At 39.2% G+C, this 20,759-nt stretch overlaps 1 protein-coding gene across 1 annotated transcript in view; it reads right to left on the reverse strand.

The window, feature by feature from the left end:
• Nucleotides 1-20,759, reverse strand: part of pard3 (par-3 family cell polarity regulator) — a gene marked incomplete in the record, with an annotated part of 618,554 nt that overhangs the window by 250,682 nt on the left and 347,113 nt on the right. Inside the window, 1 exon segment of the mRNA XM_062984552.1 lies at nucleotides 7,046-7,185. Within this exon segment, the coding sequence (XP_062840622.1) occupies nucleotides 7,046-7,185 (140 nt within the window).

The raw sequence follows: 20,759 nt of genomic DNA on the forward strand, positions 1-20,759 counted from the left end.
GTATCTGGGATTTTGGGTGAACTGATGGGAGGCTTTATGGGACTATAAAAATGGGATCCAGGAATCATATTCCATCAGCAAACTGCACCTTTCCCACCCCTGTTTGAGGGTCAGAATCCCACTGGTACATTTAACCACTGATTGCACTTAATCCAGGGTCACCTAGCAGTGGCAAAAGAAAAGAGTCAAGATCTTTGGGCTCTAAGCAACCTATTTCTCCAGTGCCTTAGCTCTTTCATGGCATCTGCACTCAATTCTTTGTCTTCCTTCTGCCACTACCTAAGCCAATGATGTTAGGTGAGCATAGTACACTAATATGATTCCAGATGTTCAAGACACTCTCCTGGTGTTCCTTTCTTCCTTGTCTACTACTTTGTCTATTCTTTTACCTTTGGGCCAACTGGCAATCAGCTACTTGCCTCGTGTGCATGATAAGAACAAATTGTCTCTAAAAGTTATTAGACACATGCTTTATCTCTGAGACAGATGACAAAAATACAGGTTACTGTGGACAGACAGTTACTAGCACTACAATTGAAAGGGATTGCAAATCTATCCCATCTTTTCCTTTTTAATAGATTTATTTTTTTATAAAGGGAGAAAGATAGAACAAATGGAAGACTGCTAAGTTGGGCTCCATATAAAAAATCTATGCCCAAGGAAGGGAGATTGTTCAATAAAAGCATCATCTGGAACAATCCACACAATCCTATTATATTTTTTCCAAGCAGCAGAAGAGAACAGAGCATTTTGGCAAATTATGTCTCCTCTGTCTCTTTGCTTCCTGCCTGCACTCTCACCAAAAAAAAGTAAATAAGAGTGGTTGGTTTGGGTGGTGGGTTTTCCTAGTAGCATCATTCAGGCTGTCACTGTGATAAGCTTTTATTTCATACTATGTTGCTATACTGATTGAGTATCCCTTATCTGAAATATTTAGGAACAGAAGTATTCTGAATTTTGGACTATTTGCATAAATGTATGTATTGAGATATCTTGGAGATGGGGTCCAAGTCTAAACACATTCATTTGTTTTATGGACTCCTTAAACACATAGCTCTGGGGTAATTGTATACATAATATTTTTAATAATTGTGTGCATGAAACATCAGAAACTATGTATACACTGGAACTTCAGAAAGCAAATGTGCCACTATTTCAAACATCCATGTGGACAATTGGGGATTTTTGAGTATTCTGCATTTTGGCGTTCCTGTTAAAGGATGCTTAGTCTCTACTAACCTTGGTTTAAGTCTCACTGAAGAATTCACCCAGAGGCAGTAATAAGAACATATGAATGGAGCAATGAATTGTTTGTTTCTGCTCAAGGTTAGTCCTATTATTAGCTAGGGGGAAGTGGCCACCTCAAGCAGCAGAAATGAGGTGTTGTAAAGAGTGGAAAATTTGTATTTTTGAAAGGAATTCACAATTTCCAGAAATGATGGGGAGGGGGGGGGGCTTAAGAGATTTTCTGTCTCAGCTGTCCAAATAATTTGGCAAGCTTGGGGTACTATTCTCCTTGGTTTGGGATGAGCAGTAGAGATACAACCATTTGTTTTTCTGCTTAATGAACCAAATGCTATGGTCTCTCTAACTCATAATATTTTTGAAAAAATAATCACACACAAAAGTAAAATGCCAACTTCCAAATGTAACAAAAATCCATAGACACATCTAGATAGCAACAAGGGGAGGGTGAAAGCATCTTAATTGAGAAAACAAAACACACCCCTCTCAAAATCTCCAGTAATTGTCAGATGCCAGGACAGCTGTACCTGTTTGCCTGAAATATTTCAAAGTACACCAAGGAGCATGCAAAGCCTTGGAGAATATAGTCAGTTCGAATGCACTGTTGACTGGGAAAGGAAAAATGACCTGGCTTGATGGAAAACATCAATGGGCTTTTCATATGCAATGAGAGGTCAGGTTGGCCAGTCAGTAGCAAAGCACAAAGGAACTCTGAGTAAACTAAAGCCAGCAGAAGCTAATGGAATGTGCCTCATAAAAAGCTAAAGGAAGTGGCTGAAGAAGAAAGAAAATCTGAGCATTTATCTTTGAGAATTCATTGATGTCCCAGGAGATTGGGGAAAGAGACAGATATGGATTTCTGTTTTTGCTGCTGCTACAGAAGGTCCAGAAAATTACAAAGAGTCACTTGCTTTGGTTTCAGTGTTCAGCAAGCTATCACAACAGCAATCGGACAGACAAGTCCTGTCAGACTAAGCCAATTTCTGTCTTGGTGTAGAAGTGAGTAAGAAGCAACAAGACAAAAGATAAAAAAGAGGACCAATGAAATAAATATTGTAAAAATGATGGCAACATTTAGTTGTATGAAAAAGAATGGAAAAAGATCAGCAAATTTAGTGTAAACCAGCACACAACAAATAGACGAAACTATAATAATCCAGTAAATGTGAATGGTCAGCATCACAGGTATCTAATGGGAATTTCTTCAAACTACAGGAAAGGAGATTCCACCTGAACATTAGGAAGAACTTCCTGACTGTGAGAGCTGTTCAGCACTGAAACTCTCTGCCCTGGAATGTGGTTGAGGCTCCTTCTTTGGAGGCTTTTAAGCAGAGGCTGGATGGCCATCTGTCGGGGGTGCTTTGAATGTCATCTTCCTGCTTCTTGGAAGGGGGTTGGACTGGATGGCCCATGAGATCTCTTCCAACTCTATGATTCTATGATTCGGCTATAGTGAAGATGAATTTTGAAATGTGGATCAACATTTATGTCTTTACTAAGATTTCCACATTTCTCTTCAAATGGCAAGATTTCTTCTATTGCCATGTTGTCATGGTCTTTTCTTCTCATGAAGTTAGCTACTGCAGTCTCCAGAAGTCTGATGGAGAAGAGCTTACTTCCAGCAGCATCCTAGTGTTCCCGACTGACAATTACAACTCCCACTTTACATATTGTTCAGCACCTCTGCCCTCAACTTCCTTTATGAACTATGAAATGGGGTCAGAACTGTGTTTAACCTTCTCTGGTGATATCTGCCCTAATTAAGTACTGGCCATTATTCTATGGCTCTAAAGTGTTAACGGCAGAAAAGAACAATGGAAAAAATCAGAAATTGAGAACGTTTGGTTCTCCAGATGTGCTACAACTTTCATCTCTTTCATACCCAACATGGTCACTAGTAGCCAAAGAATCATAGTCAAAAACATCTGGAGAGCCAAACATTCCTCACACCTGAGATGAGGGTGGGATTTATGTTCCTCACCAAAATATTTGATAAAAAAGTATTTTTTTTCAAAGTAGTAGTAAAATAGTTCAATAGACAAATGGCTTTAAAGGGATAGTACCAGAGATGAGAGTGAATAGAAGAGACATTATAATAGCCGTGCTAGTTTTGTTGTGTGGGGATACTGTGACTTTTCCATTATGGAAGTTTTTTAAGACCCTAAATGGGCACATCAGGAACAGAAAACTGTGGTAGAGAAGGGGTATTGAGAAGAAAAACTACCATGTTTCATTTTAGCCCTTAAACTTTCCAAGTGCTGGGAATGGTGTAGGAAAAGCATCGTGAGTTTGTAGTGTGACAACAGTATTAGGAGAGTGCATTAGGGACCAACATGGGTATTTTAATCCTTGTATATTTTAAGCAAAAGTGGCAGACTCTCTGGAGCAATACAAAATCTATAGTGAAAATACTAAGAAAATGTGTAAATGGATTTGCCACTTTGTGCTTAAACATGCTTAAATAGAACAATAAGGGAGGAGGGTGCCATTTCTGATCCCTCCTTAGAAATTACTAAAGCAATGGGGCATAACATAGAAGGGTTAAAACACAGGAAGTTTGCCCACTAAGAAAAAAGGAAAGGGCTTTGCATGATATTAATTATGATAATGCTCTTAGCCCACAGCCTTTTAGCACCATGTTCCTCTTCTGCCTCCCTTATCCTACTACAATGAGATCACAAATTAGATTTAGTAAAGATTTTTCTCTTCTTATGCTTCTATTATTCTGTGAGGAAAGTAGAAAAAATAGACACACCAGCTTAAGTACCTAACTCATGTATCATTCTTCTATTTGTTTTTCAGGGAACAATATTCTTTAATTATGCTAATAAGTATTATGGAGTATCATTCGCGGGAACAGTCAGATAATTTCCAGGGAGGTAGTCTTTTTGCTCTGATGGAGCAAAAATAATGTGGCACAGCATCATAAAGAGGAAGCTCTTGAATTCATTCATGCTTTGTATTTTGTGACCATTTATATATTTAACAGATCCCTCTGTGTTGCATAAACCTTCTAGATAGATAATCCTCTGAAAATGAGGTGATATATAACAGCTTCTAGATTAGATGACTACAATATGACACATTCTTCCTTCCGAAGCCTCCTGGATATTGCAGTTAAAGACGTACCTCAGTTAATAAATCCTCTGTCAAAGAAGCTTCTTTTCCCAAAGCCTTTTTAGAGCTAGTTTACCAGCTGTTAGGATTTCTGGGAGTTGAAGGCCAAAATATCTGGGGGCCCACATGTTGAAAACCATTGTTTTAGAGGATTCCCAGCCAGCAAACCCCACTTTGTCTTATCTCAAGCTGGAGCTAGTCCCACTTTGTCTCATCTCAAGCTGGAAGTTTTCTCCAGCATGGCCATTGGGAAGATAGTGAAGGAGAACAGTTATCAGTGTTGGGTTGCAATAGTAAAACAATGCAATAACCTTAGAAAGAATGGGATTGTGTTCTACTACAGCTGTCTGTGCTTCCATACAAGAGGCAAGGTAAACAGCAACCTCCAGAATCACTTATTGAGCATGTGTGAAGAGCAGAAAGGAAAGAGTAAAACAAATTGGCCTGGCTTGTTGGGAAAACACAGATCTATAACAGGAAATTGATACTGGGATTTCATCTTACTGATACAAAAGGGGCCATACTGGCTCTACGTCCATTTCATGAACAATTCAAGTTGTTAGTGTTCAACTGTAAAGCCATTTAGAATGTGGCACCTAAAAAATCACTTGCCTTGGATTTATGGAACTTTTGGACTTTGGATAAGTATTCAACTTCCTATATGGGAAGTTTGGGGGTCCTCCTGGATTCAGCGTTGACGCTTGAGGCTCAGGTGTCGGCGGTGGCCGGGAGGGCTTTCGCACAACTCAAACTTGTGCGCCAACTGCGACCATACCTCGTGAAGTCTGGCTTGATCACGGTGGTGCATGCCTTAGTTACCTCTAGACTACTGTAATGCGCTCTACGTGGGGCTTCCCTTGAAGTCGGCCCGGAAATTACAATTGGTCCAACGCTCGGCTGCCAGATTAATAACGGGAGCGAGCTACAGGGAGAGATCTACTCCCTTGTTTAAGGAGCTCCACTGGCTGCCGTTCATTTTCCGGTCCCAATTCAAGGTGCAGACCATCATTTATAAAGCCCTAAACGGTTTGGGACCCACCTACCTTCGTGACCGTATCTCCTACCATAAACCTGCCCGAGCCCTTCGATCATCAGGGGAGGCCCTCCTGTCGCCACTGCCTTTATCTCAGGCCCGCCTTGTGGGAACAAGGGAGAGGGCCTTTTCTGCTGTGGCCCCCGTTTGTGGAACTCACTGCCCATTGAGATCAGGCAAGCCCCCACTCTTTTAGCCTTTAGGAAAGACTTAAAAACATGGCTCTTCCGGTGTGCTTTCGGAGAGTAACTGTTATATACCTCCTTTGTTACTCCCCCCCAACATCTATCCTCTAGACTGTTTCACTATCTCATGTCCCTGTTCCCCATGGTTTTATTCTTATCTCTTATTACCCCGGGTTTTAACTTTGTGTCCATGCGGCCCGCCCATGTTATGTTATGTTGCTTTTGCTATTGATTTTGTTCTGTACTGTGCATTGTTATTTTGTATTGTTTAATTGTATTTTGATATGTTGTTTTTATATTTTGTTATATTGTACTGTCTTGGGCATGGCCCCATGTAAGCCGCCCCGAGTCCCCGTTGGGGAGATGGTGGCGGGGTATAAATAAAGTTTTATTGTTATTATTATTATTATTATATAATTTGAATTATGGTGGTTGTTGCTGTATAAAAATGAATAGTGGTTTTGTTTTCAGTATTCATTTATAATTGGTCCCATTGAACCAAGAAAGAGATACACTGGCTATGTTCAATAAAGCCAGTAACTAGATGTGAATAACAATAATAATAAAATCTGAAGCAATTATGATCTCATTTCCCAAGATTTGGGGAAAGGTTCTTTCACAGATAAATGGGAAATAACTTATTTTTCATTAACAAATGAGCACCACTCTCTGCTTCCCCTCCTGATCATTGTTTACATTCTATTCTCCCTTATTTCTCATTTGCTCGTTTTCTCATTTCTAGATTGCAATTTCTTATCTACACATTCCAAAAGAATTGCCATACAGCCCTCCTTTGTTTTGACTGCATATGTATTCCCACAAGAGAGGCTTGGATGGAGTTAAAGCAGAGAACATCTCACTAAATGAAAGGTAGAAATTTCTCAAAGTATATTGTAGCTATCTTAATTCAAACCATTTATAAACTAATTAGATTCCAAAATAAACATCAAAGAAATTCAAACATCAATGTATGCATGCAAACTAAGAAACCCAAACAATCCTCTTAACAATATTATTGCATAAAATTATGCTAGTAATAACATCCTGCTGCCTTAGATTTCCCCCATCACCATTCTCTTAGGTAAGATTAATAGCTTTCTGTATTCTTATTCTTTCAACCTAATTATTATTGCTCAGACAAAAGGTTAAAATAAATGCAACCATTTACTTACATAAGTTCCACCACATGGAACGACCACCATATTCTCTACACACATTTCCCATAGGATGTCTGTTTCCTGAATTTTAGTACCTATGCAAAAATGCCATCCACTAAAAAAAATAAACTTTTATTTTCAAATGGACTTGATCACTGTTGGGTATAGTGCAGTGTATTTATCCATGCTGTTATTTAGAAGGCAATGCCTGGAAAACTGGAAGCAAAATGGGGGGAAGTATCTCTATAGGGAGGTTGTCTGCTGAGAGAACAAATAGAAGCCAAAACAGTACTGCAACATTTCATCACCTCAATGAGCCGGTCTCCAGCCTTCAATCTTCCATCTTGAATAGCTGCACCTCTTGGAAGGATGTTTTTCACATAAATTGGAGCTGAGCCCCCAATGGGAACATCTCGTGAAGTGATGCTAAATCCTAGACCTTCTGTACCTGCATAAATGATTTAAAGGGATAGTTTCTCAGTGTTAGAGGGTACATGACTCCTTACAATAACTTTTGATTTATGTCAAGCCACTTATAATAACCTTACTTCGCTTTCTTCATTTTTTTCCCTCCTCCAATATTTAATGCCTACATAGAAAAGGTAATACATTCTATCCCTGCAAGTGGGCATTTAAATGAGACATTGCATACAGACACATAAAGACCTCCAATCCTTAACTGGATATACAATTTGGATTTCTTGCAACGTTTGTATGTGTGTCCAGATCTTACAGCTCTTTCAGTATATTATTTGACCAGAACTCACCAAAATACCACAAAATAGAACAAAACAGATATGAAATAAAAATAAATGATATTTCTTTTTCTAGTAACTGCTTACTACTTCATCCTAATTCAACCTCTGGTGATGATGATGATGACAATTTTATTTCTTACCTGCCTCTCCTCATGGTTCAAGGAAGGTTACAATATAGTTTAAAAATATGATCATTGTAAACATTCTATAAAATAATAAAAATGTATTTCTATAAAATACATATTGAAATACACAGAACATAGTATCCACAGTTACTAGCGAACTCAGCAGATTGTTTATCCACCTTCACAGACCTGAACCTGATTTACAGACTAGATACTTCTACTGTTTCTTTACTCATTCTGGTTTTTGCATTGGGCAGAGACACACAATTGCAAACATAGCATCCTGTTTATGCTCCATTGACATATATGCTTGCATGTAAAATTCAAAGAACTCCTTTGCAAATCCCATAAGATCAACCTACATCACTAGCCGACTAACCACTTTAAAAAACCCAAAGAGACCTGAGATACGCTTCCAATTGGAATCTTTCCCACTCCATATGAAGACAGAATCAAAGAATAACCCAAGTACCTGCCATACAGTAACACCTCAATCAAAGCACTCCTGAGAGATGAACATCCAGTCTCTTCTTAAGAACCCTCCAGAGAAAGAAGACTCCTAGACAGCATACTCCTAGACAGCATATGTCAAACAGCATTTACTGTCTTCCTAATGTTTAGGTGGAATACCTTTTCTTAGAGTTTGAATCCATTGCTCATTTTCCTAGTCTCTAGAGCAGCAAAAAGCAAGCTTGCCCCCTCCTCCTCAATTATATATATATATACACATACACACACACACACACACACACACACACACACATATAATGATTTTGCCATACGGTACATATTGGGGGGGAAGGAAAAAAAGGGGCAAGGGAAGGGTAAAGGAGGGGCAACAGGAAGGGAAGGTTTTAGGGAAGGGAAGGTTGAGACCAGAAGAGGGAAAAGGTATGTATTCTTTTTAAATATTAACATGGCTATCATGTTTCCATTCAACCTTTTCTTCTTCCACCTAAATATCCCAAAGCCACTCCTCACAGGGCTTCGTGTTCAGACCTTTGATCATTTTGGTTGCTTTGATCAGTTTGGCCATACCTGATCTAGATCATTAACATGTCAATAATGATTACAACTACATGGAATTTCATATATAGTAAAACAATTTTAAAACACCAATTGTCTGGGGAAGAGGATTACACCAGGGGAAGGGCCATTTCCTCCATGATTTGAGACCCTTGATAAATAAACAGAAATCTGGACTAGGTACATCTCCCCAAAACACAAACCCAGCAGGTTTCTTATATTCTTAAGAACTGGATATACCATCTAGTTTTAATCAGCTTAATCCATATTATTGATAAAGTGTGTGAGATCGTGCTGTTCTTTTTTAAAAGGCCCAGCAATAAGTATTCTGTTTCATAAGTCACTCAGTTTTGATCAGTTCATCCTTTTACATCTGATTTCTTCCTGCCCACGTAATTTGTCCTTAATATTAATATTCTATAAAGATGTTCACAGATACATATTTGCTTTCTAGGGAATCAGAGTAATGCTTTACATCTCCCTACTCCTTTTTTGTGTGCAGATGCTGAGTTTATTCCATCTTTAACAGTGCAAAAATAGAATGATACGTTATTTATGGTTAGTCAGTGAAAACATATGGCAAGCTCTGCCATTCATCAGGCTGATCTAATGGCTAAGCATCAATGTACACAATAGGAATGAGTGAGTAAACTACTATAATAAATACAGTACACAGAGAAGAAATTGGAACACACCAAGACAGAAGAAAACTCATGAGACTGATTTTAACTTTGATATTACCTGCCTCAGTCAAGCCTACAAGAGGATATTCAGGAAATTATATAGTTCCCTACCATTAACAACACACATGGATGATAACTACATCTGCAAAGTTTCTTACAAGACAACCAGAGTCTAATTAATATCATATTGCAGGGAAATAAGCCAAGACAGCCTAAGAAAAACAACACTGGAGCTCCAGTCTGAAAGACCACCTAAGCTAGCAAATGCTGATCACCTCAGTGACCACCATAGTTCAAATTTGATCTCGCCCATTAATATTATAATTTATAAAGCACACAACATTTTCAAAGTATTGCACAGATATTAAATGACAGGACAACTCCTGACTGTTGGCTCAAGTTCAAAACAGAAATGACACAAATGAAAAGCAATGGGGTGAAAAGAGGGAAAGCAGCATTAGAGCAGCTGCTCCTTAACTGGATAGTAGATGAAGCCAAACAGATCTCCCATGATGCTCTTCATGGGAGTCCCTTTCCTCCAACACAACAGCAATCGATCAATCAATCATTTGATAGATTCAGAAAATAAAACATTACTTAGCATTTGAAAGCCAGCATGGTGTAGTGTTTTGAGTGTTGGACTTGGACTCTTGAGAGATCAAGGTTCAAATCTTCACTTGGCCACAGAAAGTCATCTTTTGAAAGTTAATCTCACGAAAGGTCATGGCAAACCCCTTCGGAACAAATTTTGCCTAGAAAAACAACCATGGGTGCAGCTACACTGTAGAAGGAATACAGCTAAACATTACTTTAAGTACCATGGATTAATGCCATGGAATCCTGGGATCTGTAGTTTGGTGAGGCCCCAAAAAGGAGTATATCTCCCATGATTCCATGGCACTGAACCGTGACAGTTCAAGTGCTGCTAAACTGCATAAATACTACATTGTAAATGCAATAAACTAAAAGACTATTATAAATCATAAAAAATTACAATTTACAGTCTAAGGAAGGGAGGAAGGAGAAGCCAAAGCGAGAGAAAAGGAGCCCAAGCGGCAACAAAATGAGAAGGAGGCAATTTATCAACACACAATTGGTTGATAAAGACTTAAAATGGTGTATAACTACTAAAATAATGTATAAATATTAAAATAAATATAGTGTCCCTACTTTGCAGATATTCACTTATTGCGGGTGGTCCTGGAACCTAACCGTGATAAGTGAGGTTCACCTTTGGATTGCTATAAAGTAGAAAAGACTTCCAAGGCACACGCCTTACCATTTATATTGGATGTAGCAGTTTAAAATAGGGGGACTGCATTCTCTAGCTTTCTGAAGAAAGCACATGATCTGGGAATGCCCTCTATTTGTAAATATTTGCTTTTAAGATAAAGAAACATAGGAAGGGACGGCAAGAGCTTTGAGGTAGCCTATTGCATTTAGCATCTAGACATCAGACTGAGCAGATATAGTCACTTGATCAGTCTTTTCTTCTACAGTAAAGTATTTTGTTCTTTTAGTAAACAACAAAGATTTTTACATTTCAATCTATACATATATGTCAATAAATAGGTATTTTATGAGTCTATGCTGTCTTTTTCAATGACATTCAAGTGGCTATCCTAGCTTGAAACACCTTTCCCATTAGTTCTCTCAATAATCTGTCATCAACAACACATTATATGTCACTGTTCAAGTCATGGTCAAAGGTCTCGTTTTGTGTCCCATCTCCCCCCCCAAAAAACACAACACTTGCTTCTTGGTTAGTGATGATATGAAGCAGAGTCTTTCTGTTGTGACTGTCTATGAAACTAGGAGATGCTTTGTGATTTTATTTTACAGTAGTGAATTATATCCAGCTTTGTTTTGCCTGTTTTAATTGCTGAAAAATTGCTTCATGTGTGCCGTGTTGTATAAGAAAGGGGAAACCTATTCACTCAACTATATAAGCAATAAACTGATGGATTCATCGATGCAGAAAGTGCATTGAGAAAAATGCTCTTGTTTAAAGCATACTTATGACTTTAGAGCTGAGCAGAGCTTTCAGTCTAATTGTTGTTCCTTCTACATTTGCTCGATGTGTACAATGTGGGATGTGTGAATTGAGTTTGTAAGTTTAAATTTATAGCAGACATGACAGGCACCTTTACAAAATATAAACATAAGAAATATGAGAGGGAGTTCTAACATCTTTGCATCTGTGTCACTGCCATTAGTGTAATGGGCAGTTCTGAGTTTCACATTTTTTTAAATGAACAAGTTTATGGATTGGTACTCCACAGAGTTTTCTTGTGATTCAAACAACAATCAGTTTTGAAAAATGGGTGCTCACGCAAAGGGTCGCAAAGATTCATGTCCTCTTCCCTTGAAAAAATAACACTTTTAATGCTAGAAAAGAACTTTGAACAGTATTCAGCTATTAACTGATTATTATCTCTTAGTATCTCCATGTGGGGCCAGCTGGAAAGTACCCAAACTCTTGTCTTCTTTTAAATTAAGAGCTTGCAAGTAATAAAAAAGTGACACATTTTTGCAATTAATGTTCTACGTGCCTAATTAATTTTGTTCTTGCTGGGATTCTACTACTGAGCAGAATCTTTGCTACTAGGACTGTCAGGCTGTTGTATTGATTGCTTCATATAAGTTTTATTTATTTATTTATACTATTTATATTCCACATAGTATAATATATTCAGTATTTATATAGGTTGAGTATCCCTTACCCAAAATACTAGAAACCAGAAGTGACTGAATTTTTTTTCAGATTTTTAGAATATTTGCATGTACACAGTGAGATATCTTGGGGATGTGACCCAAGCCTAAACACAAAATTCACAGATGTCTCATATACTTCTTATACATATAGCCTGATGGTAATTTCATACACAATATTTTAATACTGCTGTGAATGAAACAAAAGACATGCATATTGAACCATCAGAAAGCAGCCAACTATGTGGACAATTTTGGAGCATCTCGATTTCCAGATAAGGGATACTCAACCTGTACTTTCACTGCCCTCCATTGTGTGCAGATCAATTTTCATGATACAAATTTCTCACACTTGAAGGGGATAAAAGTATCCTATTTTTATTCAGTTTTTAAGAGGAGTTACAGATTCATTATCTTTATATTGTACTCTACTGATGAGCAAGCTTTGAGCCTGTTGTATAAAACATATGCACTGATTTTTAGGTTGTGTGTAGGAATAGCACGCAAAAACAGAGCAATGACAGTAGTGTAAAGTTGACAATTACAGGCCCATTTATATGTCTGCTATTTTTCACCAATAAGGTGTCATTTTATTCTGATTCAGTGAATTGTTCATCAAACATGAAAACTACTGTCTTCTGTGCTTCATTAGGAGACCATTGTACACAAAAAAACCAGTGGAGAGAATATAACCTAAGCATTATAATGTCACAAGGATCAAGACTAAGTTGCTCTGTTTTAATTATATCTTTTGGAAAGTACTAAGATTATATGATTTTTAAAGATTCCTTTATACTGGAGAGCTACAACTCTAGCATCAAACATATACAATCACAGTAATTGTGTGAGGAAATGACCAGTTGGAAATCTGAACAGGTCATTTGAGAATGAAATGGCTGCAGCTGCATGTCCAATCAATGTAATTACAAAAGTATTTGGAATGCCTTTCTGCTGAAGCCACTGAAAGAATCTGAGCCACTGTGCATGATCTCTAGCAAAGGACATGTCCTCTAGGCCTGCAAAGTATACCATAACGAGTGATCTTCCATCTTTTCACCAGTTAACTAGGAAATGGAATAGCCACAGTATTAATAGTTGCAGTAGTATGGACTATAGTTCCATCTTTCTATCATCCATCCCCACCAATTTCACTGTTTAAGAGGTCATATTGGTGCTTGGAAAATATATCTTTTGGAATTACTATTTCCAGAATTCTTGACAGAGTGGCCACATGGTATCACATGCAATACAAGGAGGAAAGAATTATCAAAGATTTTTTTCAATGAGGGCAGTTTTCCAAAGTCTTGCTGTATAATAAATTCTGCTGGCTGTTGAGGGGACACTGGTATAGTTGAAATGTTTTAAACTGTAACCATACAAGTTTGCTGAGGAGCAAAATGTGATCACAATATATACTTTTTCCTGTCTTTTGTGCTGTGCCAGCAATCTTCCTTGATTTAATTTGGTGCAGCACTGACCACAATGCCGCTAAATACAGTTGATGTTAATAAGCAATGTTTATAAATGTATGGTATGCCCAGGATAACAAATAACATTGTGGTGTGGTGGTTTGAGCATTGGACTAGGAGTCTGGAGAACATGGTTTGAATCCCTGTTCAGCCGTGAAAACCCACTGGGTGATCTTAGGCAAGTCACATCCTCTTGGCCTCAATGGAGGGCAAAGGTAACCCCCCTCTAAACAAAACTTGCCAAGAAAACCAATGGTAGGTTTGGCTTAGAGTCACCAAAAAAAACCAATCAAGATCTGCCTAGGAATAAAATTGGAACCCTAATGGCAATGGTATTTTCTTTCTCCGAACAATGTTTGAAAGGATACAAGGAATAGTGTGGCTGAAATGGACCGCCATCTGCATGGACAATCACCAGTCTAGGAAAAGAGTTCATATTATATTGTATCCATTTAAAATAGCACTATAGGGAAAGAGTCCATACTGTGGCTCTACCCATTCAAAACAGAAATGCATTCAGGAACTCTTCTCAGCTTGACACCAGCTGATGATACACATTCTGGGTTTGTTTGAACTGCAAAGATTTACTGAACTGCAAAACTTCAGTAATATTAGAACTTCAGCAACAACCCTGAATTCTGTATGCTAGACGTTCAAACCCCGACCTTTAACAAAAGATAAATAGATATCAATTTTCATTTAAGAAAAAGCCAACAAACATTCTGCATTGACAGAAGCATATTACTGACCTTCTCCTCTGACTTTATTAAACAGCTAATTCCTATGAAAGATCAAGTTATTTGAAAATGCCAAAATGGCAATAAATATTAAGAAATCATAACAGAAGCAAGCACAATTACTGTAGGACTACCCCACTTTGTCATGGTAGACGACATAGTTCGCACCACTTGCAAAAAGAACAGCTTTAATAAGGAAGATTTCTCTCTTCCTGTGTCTCTTCCTTTCATATCTGAACAGGGGCAATTTGCACATTCTAAATCATTATTTCAAATGGATTGACTAAATAAAAAGAAAATACCACAACAGTAGTATACGTTTGTGTACATGCACTAATGCGCCCACAAGGAAATTTAACTCTAATGATGGTAATTGGTGAAATAACTGCTGCCTGTTAGCTCAGAAGAAAGTACGTTTGCTAGGTTTCTGTAAAGCTTGTCATGTTATAATATCCTTCATTAAAAATAATCAAAGACAATCAACTTCTCCATTCTGTTCATAGTTATAATAAACTACTTAGGGGTATGCTTAAGTAGTGCGCTTCATTTGTTGCGCCACATGCACATTCTCATCATAATCAAATGAGAACTGAGGCACAAGGCATGTATCAATCCACAGTGAAAATAAAAAAGAAGAAGAAAACAATTACAAAAAGGGATCCTATCTACTTCCATCACACAGATCATGTCACCATGCATAGGATTTTGGAGTAAAAGATATAAAATCAAAACTATGATGCAAAGAATCCTACTGGGAATAGGAGCAAAAATAGGATTTATGAATGAGAGGATACTCAGGAAAAGAATCTGTAATGAAATCTCGTTACCTAGAACAGAATAACTAAATTTTGAATGTCTGTCTTAAACTACTTTGGTATTCTATAAAGAAAAACAATGGTAGTGCCATTATTATTTGTACTTTAAAACAAGCTACTGCACTTTTGTGGAATGACCTGAGATAGTTTACCCATGATGTATATAATTTATAGACACAACTGCAGATAAAATTGCCCACACTGTGGTAACAGACCAATTAGAAGGCTGTACATTGGGATTTCCTAGGCAAACAGGAATATCAACTGTCCCAGAAAAAGGGAAACATGCCATTCACATGTGAGAATGACCGTATCACACCAGCCTTCCAAGATTTACACTAGGTTTGGCTGAAAACCTAGGCTCATCACTTAGCCGTAGCAGCTCACTGATTATTATTGGGATAACAACACATATCTCTAGATCAGTGGTTCTCAACCTGTGGGTCCCCAGATGTTTTGGCCTACAACTCCCAGAAATCCCACCCAGTTTACCAGCTGTTAGGATTTCTGGGAGTTGAAAGCCAAAACATCCGGGGACCCACCACGGCTCTAGACCATTATTGTAAAAAGAACCTTTTCGAGATATTTGTAGGAAAGATATACGAAAACTACTCATAATAGTTTAAAAAGTCATGAAACGAGGTGTGGAAAGAACTGCTTTAGGAAATGTTTTCTTATAAAATCCTATCCACATTTCCCCCTGCTTCTCCATCACCATTCCAGATATCCATAGAAAAGGGCTTATCACAGGCCTGAGATACTACAAACATTTATTTGGCATATTTCATTAGTGATTCAATACTGATTTCACTTAGTGACATCTTATAATGGAGAAACAAAGCAAGTTGTGAAAAAGCATGATGGAGTAAATCTGAGATAAATTTTTTAATTTCTATTATGCCCAATTTCTAATAAACCAACATACTTTTTATTTAAAAAGTTGTATGGCTCTCAGGTTTACAGGCACGTCCAAGTGTACTGGCTGAATGTGTGTGAAACAAAGGTGAAATTAGCAATGTTTGAGGGTAAAGACCTAAGCATCAAGCAGTAAAATGCCTATTAATATACACATCAACTGCTATAGCTGTGTAGTAAAAATGGGTTAGAGCCAGTAAAGCTGCTCAAAAACTGGCATATTTCCAAAGTTAGCCTTAGTAGTTGTATGCTAAAATATATATAGTTGCCAAAGAGTCTTATAAAGGCAACCCCATATACGGTACAATGGACTAATCAAATCTTGTCTTGTGTTCCACAGCAATTTGTATTCCTATTATTTACTGCCGAGAAACTATAAAATGCTGTCTAGTCCACTACATAGTCAAATTACTGATGCAAACTATGTGAACTATTTCCACTGTCAATTCAAGAAAATCAGATGTAGTGTTCTGGTGGTGGTTTTTTATGTTTCCTTTTATCTGTACCATTAAAGATGAAAACACTGGTAAATCACTGTAGCAACTGACTTTGTATTTGTAAGCACAATTCCACACTCAGCTAGTAATACAGTGCTTTTCCCCCAAGCATGTCATCTTAAGCTGATGGCCTTGAGTATTTTTGAAGGCGCATCAACAACAGAAGCAAACTGTCAGCTCAACCTTATGTCATCTAAGTTTGTAGAGCTTAAAACTCAGTAACCAGAAACAAGCAATCTGGTAGTTCACGTGAAGTTCATAGAAAACAGAGCATAATCAAAGATGGAAAATAACAACTCCAATCATGATTAAGCCACAGAAAGGCTCCCCTTAGACTTGTTCCATGTGGGAATGCATCTTGTTAATTTTTCATTTAAAAATGACTGACACTGTGCTAAAGCATTACATATAGTACAGGCAGTCTCTGAGTTACAAAACATCCTAATTACAAATGATTCCTAGTTAAGACAGGGGTGAAACAACAGGAAATGACAGAAATGTACCTCTCGGAAGGGAAATTCATGCCCGAAAGAGTTATCATAGGGAAAAGCTGTCTCAACTGAAGCTTTATCACCAATCCTTGTTTTCACAAGCCAAATTTTTCAGAATCCAATTGTCACAGGGACAGAAAGTGAAGTGAAATATTCTGAACAGGGGCAAAGTCAGCAAAACAAACACCACAAGGGTGTTAACTCTTCCCTATGCTATCCAAAGGGAAAAAAAAATATATTTTTGGCTGGCGTTACACATTAAAAATGTACCTGTTCCGACTTACAAACAAATTCAACTTAACAAACCTACAGAACCTATCTTGTTTATAATTTGGGGACTGCCTGTATAAGTAAAATAGTACTATTTACTAGGCTTGCTCAAATAATTCGTTTTCCCCGTTTACCGTTATAGATTCGTTTTTTTCGGATTTTTTGAAGCAATATTGAATCTTGGCTGTCCACACGCCTGGATATCGCGGTTTCGAACCGCGATTGGCCGTTTTCCGTAATGGCGCCTTTTTTTTCGTTTTTAAAAAATGCTTTGTCAAATCATCCAAACTTTTTTAAGTCCACTGGGGCAATCTAGTGTGTTGTTTGCCCCTTGTAGCCAATCAGAGAGCACGTTTAACCAGGGGGAGGGGCTGGTAGGACGTGCTTAATGAAAACAGCGTGCACACGCCTCGTGGCTCAGTCGCACTGGGACTTTTGGAGAGGGTGGAAGGGTAGAGATTCATTGGTGTAGGCAGGCAGGAAACATTGCTGCGTCACAGCATGGCTGTGTGAAGACCAGGACAGGAGAAAAGGTGGGGTGGTCTGTGGCTGAGTTTGGTGGTGTGGGTCTTAGGTCTTTCTATTTCTTTTGTTGTTGCAAACTTGCAAAGGGCTGTCCTGTGGGTGTTTTTCCTGTTCAAAATACAACTCCTTTTGGGGAAAGAAAAGCTTGCCTTTGTGCCTTGCCTTCTTTGTGTGTGTGTCTGCCAGGGACGCTTTGAAAAAGAGTTGCATATCCCATCCAGTTCAAAATACAACTCCTTTTGGGGAAAGAAAAGCCTGCCTTTGTGGCTTGCCTTGTGTGTGTGTCTGCAGGGACGCTTTGAAAAAGAGTTGCATATCCCATCCTGTTCAAAATACAACTCCTTTTGGGGAAAGGAAAGCCTGCCTTTCTGCCTTGCCTTGTGTGTGTGTCTGCAGGGACGCTTTGAAAAAGAGTTGCATATCCCATCCAGTTCAAAATACAACTCCTTTTGGGGAAAGGAAAGCCTGCCTTTGTGGCTTGCCTTGTGTGTGTGTCTGCAGGGACGCTTTGAAAAAGAGTTGCATATCCCATCCAGTTCAAAATACAACTCCTTTTGGGGAAAGGAAAGCCTGCCTTTGTGGCTTGCCTTGTGTGTGTGTCTGCAGGGACGCTTTGAAAAAGAGTTGCATATCCCATCCAGTTCAAAATACAACTCCTTTTGGGGAAAGAAAAGCCTGCCTTTCTGCCTTGCCTTGTGTGTGTGTCTGCAGGGACGCTTTGAAAAAGAGTAGCATATCCCATCCAGTTCAAAATACAACTCCTTTTGGGGAAAGGAAAGCCTGCCTTTCTGCCTTGCCTTGTGTGTGTGTCTGCAGGGACGCTTTGAAAAAGAGTAGCATATCCCATCCAGTTCAAAATACAACTCCTTTTGGGGAAAGAAAAGCCTGCCTTTGTGGCTTGCCTTGTGTGTGTGTCTGCAGGGACGCTTTGAAAAAGAGTTGCATATCCCATCCTGTTCAAAATACAACTCCTTTTGGGGAAAGGAAAGCCTGCCTTTCTGCCTTGCCTTGTGTGTGTGTCTGCAGGGACGCTTTGAAAAAGAGTTGCATATCCCATCCAGTTCAAAATACAACTCCTTTTGGGGAAAGGAAAGCCTGCCTTTGTGGCTTGCCTTGTGTGTGTGTCTGCAGGGACGCTTTGAAAAAGAGTTGCATATCCCATCCAGTTCAAAATACAACTCCTTTTGGGGAAAGGAAAGCCTGCCTTTGTGGCTTGCCTTGTGTGTGTGTCTGCAGGGACGCTTTGAAAAAGAGTTGCATATCCCATCCAGTTCAAAATACAACTCCTTTTGGGGAAAGAAAAGCCTGCCTTTCTGCCTTGCCTTGTGTGTGTGTCTGCAGGGACGCTCTGGGAAAGAGTTGCATATCCCATCCTGTTCAAAATACAACTCCTTTTGGGGAAAGGAAAGCCTGCCTTTCTGCCTTGCCTTGTGTGTGTGTCTGCAGGGACGCTTTGAAAAAGAGTTGCATATCCCATCCAGTTCAAAATACAACTCCTTTTGGGGAAAGAAAAGCCTGCCTTTGTGGCTTGCCTTGTGTGTGTGTCTGCAGGGACGCTTTGAAAAAGAGTTGCATATCCCATCCAGTTCAAAATACAACTCCTTTTGGGGAAAGGAAAGCCTGCCTTTCTGCCTTGCCTTGTGTGTGTGTCTGCAGGGACGCTTTGAAAAAGAGTTGCATATCCCATCCAGTTCAAAATACAACTCCTTTTGGGGAAAGGAAAGCCTGCCTTTGTGGCTTGCCTTGTGTGTGTGTCTGCAGGGACGCTTTGAAAAAGAGTTGCATATCCCATCCAGTTCAAAATACAACTCCTTTTGGGGAAAGGAAAGCCTGCCTTTCTGCCTTGCCTTGTGTGTGTGTCTGCAGGGACGCTTTGAAAAAGAGTTGCATATCCCATCCAGTTCAAAATACAACTCCTTTTGGGGAAAGGAAAGCCTGCCTTTCTGCCTTGCCTTGTGTGTGTGTCTGCAGGGACGCTCTGGGAAAGAGTTGCATATCCCATCCTGTTCAAAATACAACTCCTTTTGGGGAAAGAAAAGCCTGCCTTTCTGCCTTGCCTTGTGTGTGTGTCTGCAGGGACGCTTTGAAAAAGAGTTGCATATCCCATCCTGTTCAAAATACAACTCCTTTTGGGGAAAGGAAAGCCTGCCTTTCTGCCTTGCCTTGTGTGTGTGTCTGCAGGGACGCTTTGAAAAAGAGTTGCATATCCCATCCAGTTCAAAATACAACTCCTTTTGGTGAAAGAAAAGCCTGCCTTTCTGCCTTGCCTTGTGTGTGTGTCTGCAGGGACGCTTTGAAAAAGAGTAGCATATCCCATCCAGTTCAAAATACAACTCCTTTTGGGGAAAGGAAAGCCTGCCTTTCTGCCTTGCCTTGTGTGTGTGTCTGCAGGGACGCTTTGAAAAAGAGTTGCATATCCCATCCAGTTCAAAATACAACTCCTTTTGGGGAAAGGAAAGCCTGCCTTTCTGCCTTGCCTTGTGTGTGTGTCTGCAGGGACGCTTTGAAAAAGAGTTGCATATCCCATCCAGTTCAAAATACAACTCCTTTTGGGGAAAGGAAAGCCTGCCTTTCTGCCTTGCCTTGTGTGTGTGTCTGCAGGGACGCTTTGAAAAAGAGTTGCATATCCCATCCAGTTCAAAATACAACTCCTTTTGGGGAAAGGAAAGCCTGCCTTTCTGCCTTGCCTTGTGTGTGTGTCTGCAGGGACGCTCTGGGAAAGAGTTGCATATCCCATCCAGTTCAAAATACAACTCCTTTTGGGGAAAGAAAAGCCTGCCTTTGTGGCTTGCCTTGTGTGTGTGTCTGCAGGGACGCTTTGAAAAAGAGTTGCATATCCCATCCAGTTCAAAATACAACTCCTTTTGGGGAAAGGAAAGCCTGCCTTTCTGCCTTGCCTTGTGTGTGTGTCTGCAGGGACGCTTTGAAAAAGAGTAGCATATCCCATCCAGTTCAAAATACAACTCCTTTTGGGGAAAGGAAAGCCTGCCTTTGTGGCT

The sequence above is a fragment of the Anolis carolinensis genome, chromosome 6 (genome assembly GCF_035594765.1).
Source record: "Anolis carolinensis isolate JA03-04 chromosome 6, rAnoCar3.1.pri, whole genome shotgun sequence".
Taxonomy (NCBI): Eukaryota; Metazoa; Chordata; class Lepidosauria; order Squamata; family Dactyloidae; genus Anolis; species Anolis carolinensis.